The sequence below is a fragment of the Coffea arabica genome, chromosome 3c, assembly GCF_036785885.1.
Source record: "Coffea arabica cultivar ET-39 chromosome 3c, Coffea Arabica ET-39 HiFi, whole genome shotgun sequence".
NCBI lineage: Eukaryota > Viridiplantae > Streptophyta > Magnoliopsida > Gentianales > Rubiaceae > Coffea > Coffea arabica.
In genome coordinates, this window is record NC_092314.1 from 3,122,077 (window position 1) to 3,133,366 (window position 11,290).

Sequence of the window (11,290 nt, forward strand, 5' to 3'; positions counted from 1 at the left end):
ATAAAATTATTTTATTGCATCATAAGCACATTTTTCCAACTACTTTTTCATTTCGCATATATCATATCACAAAAAGTGCTACAATACTCTTTTTTCAAAATATTATTATTCCAATAATCTCCTATCCAAACATACCGAGTTGAATTATTCTAGAAACTTATTAATAATACCTGATAACAATCCATGTTACCATTTTCCTTAGATTTTTGAATTATGCTCTTCTTTATTAGATTTGATTGATATTATCTAATAGTTATCCGTTAATTTAATTTAAATGTCTAAATTTGTACATTTTTTAAATGTATCCATTTATGCAAAATATTTTGAAGATTCGTTAGTGTGAAAATGCTTACTGATTAAAAAGAATCACAAACTTTTATTAGCTTATTTCTTTTTTTTTTTATTATTTTTAACTTATTTCACATCCGCAAAATGTAAAGGATGATTGGTGCAATATTTTCTACTTCAATAGACTGTTATTTTATTGGTAATGGATCAAATTCTCCTTAATACCCTCAAGGCTTTCTCAAATTTATTGTGACCTTAGACTATTTCTCAACAATATAATATTAAGCATAGTTCGAATAATAAAAACTCAAATAATAAATAACACTTTGATGCTGTATTGGATTAGACCTCTGCATGTTAACGAAATTAATTATGATATTTTATTTATTTAAAAGGGAAAAAAACCAGGGGCACTGTTAGAATTTCAGATAACAAGCTTGGACAAAGCTGATTAATCAAAAGTTGCCGACTTGCCGTTACGAAATTATTAAAACTGAAACGGAGCAGACACCAACAGACTAACAGAGTCAACAGAGTGACGGGGTTTTTGGGGTTTCTCTGAATCAGATACAGCTCAACCCCACCGTAAAATCCTTACTCCCGCATTTTTCTGTTTTTCCGTACATACATAATACTTGCAATCTTCCATAATTATATCTCGCCACTACAATTGTTCTTTTATCAAGCTCTGAAATTTTTTTAATCATCATTTTCATTAATTGATCAATTAATTCTCCAATTCTTCCATTCCCTTTTTTTTTTTAACAAAAAAATTCTTGTTTTTTGGGTTCAATTAGGCGAGCTCCCTGTTTTCAATCAAATTCAGCTTCTCACCAGATAATGCGTATTTCGTTCAGGTATTAACTCATACGACCGTGTGTATTAGCGTGTGTTCGTGTACATTGATATCTGTACGCGCAGAAAAGTACTTGTACATTTGTTCAATTGAAAATGTTATTTATTTTGAATGGTTTCGGAATTTGCATTGCTCTGAAAATCTGTGCTTTTTTTTTTTTTTTTTTTTTTGCATTTCTTGGTAATTTTTGTTGTAATTTTATAGATTTCATTTCTGTTCTCGTTTGACTTCTAGTAAACGTGAATCATAAATTAATACGGATTTTTTTTCCGAGTATTTTATGGTACTTGTTTAGAGAAAATTAAACTTCACAAACGAATGGATGAATATAAAAATTATAGTTTATCAAAATTTGTGATTTTTCAATAGTGAGGAGCTGAATCACTGACTCATTGACAGAAGAATGGTCGAAATATTAATGGGACTGTGTTAGTTGCTTTTCTTAAAGTTGATCGGTGAAAATTTTTTTTTTTACTGGGGTTTGAATTTGATGCTCTTTTTGGTTGAACTTTAAACTTGAAATTCTGCTGCGAAATGGTTAAGAGTTTCGAAAACATTCTGGGATAGAAGTTCAATGGATGTGATGATGGCCAGAACAGTGTGACTTGGACATGGAGTCATTTTGATTGAAGGATGCAGAGGGATATCACGCTAAGATGAGTTGAGTGAACTTTTTAGGTCCCTATCAATAGCGTTGAGTTTGAGCTTAGACTTTGTGAATTTGATTGCCGTTGAGTTGAGCTTGAACTTCGCTCTTCTGAATCAACCGCAGCCCTGGTTGGCATAGTTGAATGAAGTCTTTATTAGGTTATTGTTGGCCCTGATATCTCATTATGTTCATTTGTTTAATTGCTGATTCAAGATTCTCGAAGATTTTCTTTTGCTTTGTTTTAGCTAAATGACCTTATGGCAACAATTTTCTAAGTTGTGAGATGAATATCTATAGTAACCGTTGTAGTGGATTTTTCTGCCTTATATGCAGCTAGATATCCCAGCTAAGTCAGTGGGCGAAAAAACAACATATGGAGATTGACAGTCCAGATGCCAGTAGTGGAAGCATATCTGGGACACGTGAAGAAAATGGGTTTCACCTTAATCGTGTTTCTGTAGGTGATTATGGTGAGGGGTTGCCTTATGCTCCCATTGACTGGCCTAAGCCTGGGGATAACTGGAGCTGGAGAGTGGGGAAAAGGATTGCATCATCTGGCCACTTCTTGGATAGATACCTTTATCCTCCTAAACACCTTCAGGATCCTCATCGTAAGAAAGTTGGCTTAGCAAGCAAGCAATCAGTTGAGCAGTTTATCCGGGCAAAATTCCCAAATGCTGATGTTAATGCATTTTTTGCCTCATTTAGTTGGAAGATCCCTTCAAAGCAGCTACGCCTTTTTGGAATGACAGGTTTGCGTCAGAATTTATCTACTGTAATCGTCTGTGAGCAATATAATTTCATATGATTTATGAGAACATGAATGGTATTGTTAGCAAGTATATGCAAATTTCTGTACATGAACTCATATCAATTTCTTATGCATGATTAAACTTCAACAAGTTTTAAGGTCAATCATATGGATCTTAGATTCTTCCACTCTTATATGCATTTTGATTAGTGGAAATGAAGCTGATGGATATTAGAAGCTCAGCATCTAACAGGATCTTAACTTAAAATTCTGGTCATCTTAAGCCTTTGAGGCTTGCAAATTAATTAGAAAGGATACTGGGAACTGGCAAGGGCTCAGGGTTCATCTTCTTTTCTGGTTGATCAACTGATTGAGACTTGTCTTTTCTTCTTTCTTGAGGACATTCAGATTGAATTCTTTCATAGCAAAAAATTTCTTTAGTCAGAAGACTGAATTTTTCACTTTGCAAGTCCTTGTTCATTTGAATTTTGATCTTTCTACTTGGCTGCACTACACTGTTTTCAGCTTCCCATGCTATTCTTCAATTTGATAGCTCAACTTTGGTGTAGATGATAAGGAGGAGAATCCACCCTCTGTGGAGGCAGAAGAAACGTCAGCCTCTGATTCCCCAATGGCAGATCTGACTTGCAAGGCTGGTAACAAAACATGTACCAGTTTAGGAGCAGTTGGGAGTGCTTCAGGAGTCATGCTTTGTGATATTTGCTGCAGTGAACCTGGTTTCTGCCGAGATTGTTGTTGTATTCTTTGTTGTAAGACCGTAAGTTCATCTTATGGTGGGTATAGTTATATTAGGTGCCAAGCATTACTAAATGGTTATGCTTGTGGTCATGTTGCCCATTTAAACTGTGGTCTCCGGGCTTATATGGCTGGTACAGTTGGGGGGACTATTGGTTTGGATGCAGAGTACTATTGCAGGCGCTGTGATTCAAGGTTGGATCTTGTTTCACATGTCAGAAAACTTCTAAAGACCTGTGAATCTATCGACTCTCGGGATGACATTGAAATGATTCTGAGTGTTGGCATATCTATTCTGCGTGACTCTCGGAGAGCTAGTGCGAAACAGTTGTTGGATCAGATCTCATTGGCAATGTCAAAGGTATAGCTCAGTAACTATTTTGATCTAGGAAATATATTTAGTCAAGCAATATCTATTGTTTCTACAGCTTCAAGACAGCATCATGACCAGTCTTTTGTAAACATCAGCTCAGAAAGGGTGCAGACCTTGAAGATGTCTGGAAGAAGGAAGAAATAGTTGAAGTTACAGAAGGTAACTTCTATTGCAATTTGGTTTTTAACATTATATTCAGATGAATTAAAGCTCTCAACTTCTGCTTGTGTGCAGATGCTCTTTCAGGAACTTTAGAGTAGTTTTTGAGAGACATCACATGAAGAGAGGCATATGTGCAGGGAATTAGTAGTCAATTTTGTGATGACAGAGTCTTCTTTGATGGATAAATTGCACCATCTAGGAAATTTTTTAGCTTGGATCTGACAACATTAAAGATTAGGCAAATAGAGAAAAGTCATAACTTGTACATGTGGGGAGTTTAAATGAAAGAGATAGTTTGAGCATTTAATCATCTGCATTCAGACTCAATATCATGAATAAACTTTTCTATTGAGTGCACGATCCTCCCTGGACCATCAAACTGTGTTAATGAAAGAAATCTGTGAATGTTAATTCCTGCTAACTACTATTGTAGCAATTGTCAGTTAAGCGAGCCTTATGTATTTGTTGGGTGAAGCACTAATTCTGTACAGACTTCTTGCACTGTAGCTTTTCCACAGCAAGCCTACAGATGGATACTGTAGTTTACTGACTGTCTCAAAGAATACATCCATACAACTGCATCATCATCTTGACAAATGCATTAGTTGATTAAGTTTTTGGCTGGGCCCCATCTGTTGTATATGACTGGCCTTTTGAGTGTTATGAGGCTATCATTCATTTTTTGAAGATAACCTGAGTTCTTGTTCCTTCACTGGTCAAAAGTATTTGACCTTCTTAAGGGACAACAAAAGTCTTAAATGCAGACAGTCCTTGCTCTAAATTCTTTCTGCGTCTTATTCTATGATAATTTGATTCAGTTTTGCATTCAAGGCCTTGGCATTCACTAGTTTCTGTGGATCTCATACAGAGAATGGAGCTTTGGAACTTGAGAATCACGAGGATCCTCCTGCAAACAGATTCCTACAGCCACTATTATCTTCGAAGTTTGATCATCGAGTGGAAACTCTGGTACTGGAGGACGAAATCGATCAGATTCTAATGGCATTAAAGAAGTCGCAGGAGTCTGAATACCGACTTGCAGAGGAAGCCCTTTCTGTCCAGAAGAACTGCATTCAAGATTTGTATCAACAGCTTGACCATGAGAGATCCACACTTTCACAGCGTGCGCCCTCTCCTGATGCAGATGCCGTACTTGATTCCTTCCTTAGCAAGGTGGACCATTTGAAACAGGAGATAACGAAATTCAAGGACATGAAAGAAGTGGCAAAGGGATTTGGAAGAACTCCCAAACATATTCTCAAGGATCACTTTAACTTGGAAACTGAAAATTGAGCGATTTAAGCTGCTCGTCGTGTGTCTATACAACTCTGTGTAGAAGCCTTGTACCAAAATTTTGTGTGTAGTTTGTACAAGGATTTTGTTGCCCCGTCTCTCTAGTTGGCATGTGATTCTGTTGTTTCTAGGAGAATATTTTCTTATCAAGTGAACATGCAATGGCTATATCCATGTCCACCAGAAAGACAATGGCGAAGGGTAATCAATGTCAACAACAACGATATCCTTATCATCGTGTAATGGCATTGTCTTTCTTTGGTTTTCAGTTCAGCGGTGCTCTGTTTCATTGCAGGTACAAATATGAAAAGGCGTGCAAATTGTTGTTGGGATATTTACAAAATTTTTCATCTTCTGTGTGTAAATCCTGGATTTCTGGTTTCGTCAACCTAAAGGGCTGTTAGGCATGGAGCTGTGATCAATTTAGCTGAACCTTAGGGTGATTAGACCTCAATCAGAATCTAGCTTGCCCAAAGCTTCCAAATTTTGCACTTAGAGAGCATTGTTCTATGGCTAAATTGGGAGGCAACAAAAACCATTTGTTTGGTTACAGGAAAATTGATGTGTAGAAGAGAGCATCATCAAGAGGAGGAGAAACATGAGATGAGTATAGATAAACATCCTAGTCTTTTGTCCTTGAATCACCTTGTCAACCAACACATAAAACGTAAATCTATCCAACAATAGTAGGAGTATCTACTTTATAGCAAAGATAGCAATAGCAAATCATTAACAGAGGATTCCATACAAATTTTCCAGCCGAATTCATGGCCATTCAACCGTCTACTGAAACTCTGGCAATACAAAAGCAAAATAGACATTAAACTGTATGTTTTCCTGATCAAGTACATCAGAAATAACACAAATTAAATAGCAGGCACATTAGATTCAGAACACAAACATGCGTCAATGCATTGGCAATACAAACTTTTGCATTTCATGCAAACCCTTATGTTTACCATCTCATCATCCTTTCTTGAATGTTTAAGCTTTAATTCACTGAACAAGAACCAGCCGGCTGTCACCGAGCCACACGTCCCTTCCATCACCAAACTCTCGAGAATTGCCTTTAGGCACCGTGATAATAAGTTCTCCATCGACAAACACCGCAGAAGCCAAGGCCGGCTGAGCTGACCGCGGAAGCCTAAAACGCCATGTATCTATGTTCAATTTGTCCAGCAACAAGTCCAGATCTCCTTCATCCTTCCTCACCACAATCTTGGTAACCCCAGGGTGAATCTCAACGGCATGAGCCCTGACTTCATTAGCAACATCCTCGCCATCGATCTCAACTTTTGCGATGAAGCGAATGGTTTCATGACTATCTTCAACATCAACATCAGCATCAGACCCAAAGGGCAATTCTAGGACCTTGCCAAAGACATGAGGAAGTTTCCTGAGTTTCTTGAGGGCATGTCCATTGACTGAAGAATCAGAAGCATCCCTCATGTTCATGTTTCTCTTGCTGCACAAGGGATGAATTCTCATGGAGGTGGAGATTTGTAGGGAGATAAATGGATAAAAAGAATCGAATAATATTAAAGTGGAAAAGATTTTTTTATAAGATTAAGATTCTTGGTGTAGCAAAAAGGTTGAACCACAGACAATATAAATGGTTTTAAATGAAGGCTTCTTCTCTTAAGATTACATGAAATTAACTGCTTTACGTATAATCTTTTTGGTATGACCTATCAAAGACGACGCATTTTTGCTGAAGAATTTTCTCAAAGGTTAATATATTGTCCTATAGGTCATGCATGCATGTAGATCATGGATATCTATCAACATGCATATAAACCTTTGAGATGTGTACATCTGCCATTATCTCTCTCATTAGGGACTTTTGTATATACATTTAAAATGATGGACAGAAAAGAGAGTTCCGGAAATTAAGATGGCATCAGAACCTAGTTAAGCCAAATGTGCAGGTATGACTTGGTTTTGTGCCTTATATATAATATTTTAAGTAGGATATGTATAAGGACAATTTTTTCTTTCATGATCGAATATAGAGGCTAGAGATTAAAGACGGGCTCATAGAAAGTTGTACGGGCGAAATTTCAATCTACTTTCTCGGGTGCTTTTAGAGATTACTAGTAATATATATTTTTCCAAGATATAAAATCTTTAATATATTAAATTTTTGTGTAAAATTTTGATTGTTAGCATAATATAAAGGGTAAAAAACAAAAAAACCGTTTATGGTAAACCTAATACAACACAGAAAAGCTCTTTATGGTTTCAAAATATACAATACGACGCGTCATGTTTTGAACTAAATTGTAAAGGTGACGGAATCTGTTAAAACTTAATGGAATCTAAAAAAAAAAAAAATTTATACCTAATTTTTATCAAATATACCTATTCTACCCCTTAACCCTCAATTCTTTCTATTTAGAGAATAAAACAAATGATTTTTTTGAACTGTCTTTTGCTTAATTATATCAGAGCATTTTGGTCATTTCGTCCATTTCCGTTAAGTTTAACAGATTCCGTCACCTTTACAATTTAGTTCAAAATATGAGGAGTCGTATTGTATATTTTGAAACCACGGAGGGCTTTTCTGTGTATTAAGTTTACCACAAGGAATTTTTTTTTATTTTTTACCCTAATATAAACTAAGAAAATGAACAAAAAATTAAGCAATTGGTAGCTGTACAAAATGTTTATTGTGTACAAAGCCATTAAAAATTTATTGTGCATTCTATAGTTATAAAAATTTTGAAGAGGAAAGATTATCATATTTAAGCTAAATTCTTGGTATAATATTGCATGATTGAAATGCAATGACTCGAATTAAAAGACACATGGGTAATTTAGGCATACACTCTTACATTCTCTATTGCCAAGACTCGTCATACTTTTTATACAGTAATGATGACGATAATATGATATTTTTGATAATCTTGAGCATGATTTCGACTTGTCAAAAGCTAAAGTTCTTTTTTATCATGTACAAAAGATTTTTGTAATCATGGATGCTTACAACCATTCAATTGATAAATTATACTAGTAGCAGACAGAAAACGAGAGTACCTATTTGACTGTTACAGTACATAAACCGTATTTCCCCAAGGAAAAAAAAAACAAAACAAAACAAAAGAATTCCCCAATGGATTAGCTGTTTTTGGGGTTGTTTTTTAAAAACAGCACTATTCATTTTTTGAAAAACACTCAATGTTGTTTGGATTAGTTGTTTTTCAAAAACAGAGTGTTTTTGAAAAACAAGCGTGTATGGATTCACTGTTTTTGAAAAACAACATTTAATTTTTTTTAGGGCTGTGTTCGAAATACTGAGTGCCATTTGCACTTAAACAATTATCAATTTTTTAATACATAGACGAGACATAAGTGTACAATTTATTGGGCCTACTATCTGAACAAATAATGACAGGAGATGTTCTACTGGTGCTGATAATAGTACATCATATCGGCTATTGCTCTCCTACTTTCATTCCATTCAGCAATTCCTGCAGCCGACATATCTGGTCCTTGTGCTGCTGGCATTGGGTTGAAGGGGTTTATGTTATCTGCCAATGCTATATCTGCTTCTTCTTCGGCAAAATATGCATCATTTGGAACATACTCGCGCATGAAGTTGTGCAAGGCCATACAAGCCAGGACAATATTATTTTGCGTAGCCATCATGTAATTCTGCATAGGGCCCTTAAGTATTGGAAATCGTTTCTTCAAGACGCCAAACGTACGTTCTATAATGTTTCTTAACGATGCATGACGTTTGTTGAAAAGTATCCTCACTGCCCGCTCTTGCGCGGTTCCCCGTGCACCTTTAAATGGAGCCATAAATCCTGTCATATTCTGGTAAGCTGCGTCCACCGCATAATACTTCCCTGGCATAATGAAATTATATTTATATAAACTTTGAAGACGCATTGCGGAAAGGAATTATGTGATTTAATCTGGACTAACCTGCTGGTGGCCACGGAAATGCACAATTAGGGTCTTGTATGACTTCTTGTAAGATTCTAGAATCATGTGCGCTACCCTCCCACCCTACCCTGACATAAGTAAATCTCATGTTGTGATCACACACGGCTAGAACGTTTTGTGATAAGCTACCATGCCGGTTCCGGTAACGTTCCCTGTCTTCGGCTGTACACCAGGCCGAAACATGTGTTCCGTCAATCGCTCCAACGCAATCCTAATAAAAAAAAAAATTCTAGACATAAGTTGGTCACAGCTGTTAGACAAAATGAAATAGTAATTTGACATAGTAGCTCATAACCTTAAACCAGGGCCAAAACAAAGCACTGTTCTGTATTCTTGGATGGGTTGTGTGATAATCTACCGGTCGGACCAGGTCGCGTCCCAATCGAACGAGAGATCTAAGGCAGCGTCGTAGATGGCGGTCCGTTGTCTCGGGAGAATGTTGGAATCTCTCGGCAAGCACCCTATGTCGCTCATTATGGCTCAAACACAGCAGGCATATAGCAACGGACTCATGAATCCCCACCCGTTGTGTCGGGTGGGGCACCCAATAGCCCCTCTGAACCAACAAGTCACACAATTGGAGGAAAAGGGGAGCTTCCATTCGAAGGTTGTCGAATATTCTGTCTCGATGGCCGTTTATCAGCTCGATAACATATTGAGGACCTGACTGTGCACTATCTCGAATTCTTCGCCGCTGGCCCGAGTTGATGTACGGGTCGAATAAGGCCAATCCAGCAAGAATAAAGGCAGCGAAGGCCAACATGAGCTCCTCGTCGTCCGAGTCATCAGATGAGTTCCCACCATTCACATAACCATCATACTCCATTTCGTTCAATCTGTGCGACTGTGTTGGACGTGAATCTGAAAAAAAAAAAGGAAAACAGAGATATCATTCAAAGCCAATCTTAATTTGCCAAAACAGAGTAGGAAATATAAAATTCAACATATACATGGACCAAAATTGAACAAAAACGTATTGGCCAACAAATTTATAGCCAAGAGGATAAGTTCTTGGTTTGTAAGACAAGAGGATTGGTTTGTAAGCCAAGAGGATAAGTTCTTGAAATATATAGGCTATTCGATTGGTTTGTAAGACAATACGATAAGTTCTTGAAATAGCCTAGAGCCTTCGCCAACCAATTTATAGCCAACAAGTTGAGGAATCCAGTAGAAGTTTTGCATCGTACTTCATAAAAAGAATCTTACATCTTCTTCAAGCAAGTCACGTATTCTTGAAAGAATTGTCCAAGTAAGACATATTCTTCAAAATAGTTGTTGAAGTAAGTCATATTCCCTACTTAATACTTGCTCTAAAAATGATCATCATACCTAAAAGCACCTATTTTCCTTCCAAAAGTTGCTTTTTTCTTGTCCCTTACTTCAATTTTGAATAAGTCTTTGTTGAAATGGACTTTTGTTGAAATGGACATCCATTTCAGCGGATGTTGAGATAAGTCTTTGAAATGGACATCCATTTCAGCGGATGTTGAAATTGATCTGCCAATTAGTTGTTGAAAGACTTTTGTTGAATAAGTCTTTGTTGAAATGGACATCCATTTCAGCGGATGTTGAGAGGAATTTCAGGCCAAGATAGATAGATCATCTTTGTTAAAGTAAGTAAGGAATTTTCTTTATTCTTTATTAAGATAGATCATCTTTATTCTTTATTCTTTATTCTATCTTTGTTAAGATAGATAGATAGATAGATTATTCTTTATTCGAAAATTCAGGCCAAGTAAGGAATTTTGTCCCTTACTTGAATTACTTCATATAATTCTTGAAGTAAGTCGCACAATTGAGCTGCGTGGATGAAATTAGACATATTCTTGAAATAAGTGACACATATTCTTTACTATATAAACTGTACGCCAAGTAAGGAACGTTATCCGTTACATCTTTCTTATTATCCAACTCTTACAATTTTTCTGAACCTACTATTCCTGACATTCCAACAACAAACATAGCAATAAGTAAGGAAAAAACTGCCCTACGTATTCCTGACATTCCAACAACCTGCATGGATGAAACTATCACTCTTAATAAGTATCACTCGAAACAGACATAGCAATAGCCCAACCAGTACATTTCCTAAAAAAAAAAATGCGATCCAACAACAGTCATATCACCATGATTTGTTATATCCAACCTAATAGAAACGAACACAAACCAGTTTTAAATGAAACAAAAAAAAATCTTCAATCCGCAAACCAA

General features: G+C 36.4%; 2 protein-coding genes across 6 annotated transcripts; one reads left to right on the top strand and one right to left on the bottom strand.

The window, feature by feature from the left end:
- The first annotated feature begins 785 nt into the window (after positions 1-785).
- On the top strand, positions 786-5,396 carry LOC113734146 (uncharacterized). 5 transcript variants are annotated; one of them, XM_027260502.2, is made up of 6 exons: positions 786-873; positions 1,086-1,145; positions 2,127-2,545; positions 3,114-3,661; positions 3,769-3,832; positions 4,704-5,396. In XM_027260502.2, exons 3-6 carry the CDS (start codon positions 2,167-2,169, stop codon positions 5,126-5,128), a joined length of 1,416 nt encoding a protein of 471 aa, XP_027116303.1. In that variant the 5' UTR covers positions 786-873; positions 1,086-1,145; positions 2,127-2,166; the 3' UTR covers positions 5,129-5,396. The 5 variants fall into 5 exon arrangements, with proteins under 5 accessions (XP_027116303.1, XP_071937952.1, XP_027116304.1 ...); XM_072081851.1 differs by lacking the exon at positions 1,086-1,145 and having other exon boundaries at positions 839-873; XM_027260503.2 differs by lacking the exon at positions 786-873 and having other exon boundaries at positions 907-1,145.
- A 483-nt stretch (positions 5,397-5,879) lies between these two features.
- On the bottom strand, positions 5,880-6,778 carry LOC113734970 (uncharacterized). The gene has a single exon (XM_027261762.2). The coding sequence runs from the start codon at positions 6,614-6,616 to the stop codon at positions 6,125-6,127; it is 492 nt and encodes a 163-aa protein (XP_027117563.1). The 5' UTR covers positions 6,617-6,778; the 3' UTR covers positions 5,880-6,124.
- Positions 6,779-11,290: the final 4,512 nt, after the last annotated feature.

What these genes read in the sequence shown, in the direction of transcription:
- LOC113734146 (XM_027260502.2), top strand. Translation starts at nt 2,167, where the DNA reads ATGGAGATTGACAGTCCAGATGCCAGTAGTGGAAGCATATCTGGGACA. An exon ending in ACGCCTTTTTGGAATGACAG is followed by an intron (nt 2,546 to 3,113) that starts GTTTGCGTCAGA and finishes ACTTTGGTGTAG; the next exon opens with ATGATAAGGAGGAGAATCCA. An exon ending in TCTCATTGGCAATGTCAAAG is followed by an intron (nt 3,662 to 3,768) that starts GTATAGCTCAGT and finishes TGTAAACATCAG; the next exon opens with CTCAGAAAGGGTGCAGACCT.
- LOC113734970 (XM_027261762.2), bottom strand. Translation starts at nt 6,616, where the DNA reads ATGAGAATTCATCCCTTGTGCAGCAAGAGAAACATGAACATGAGGGAT.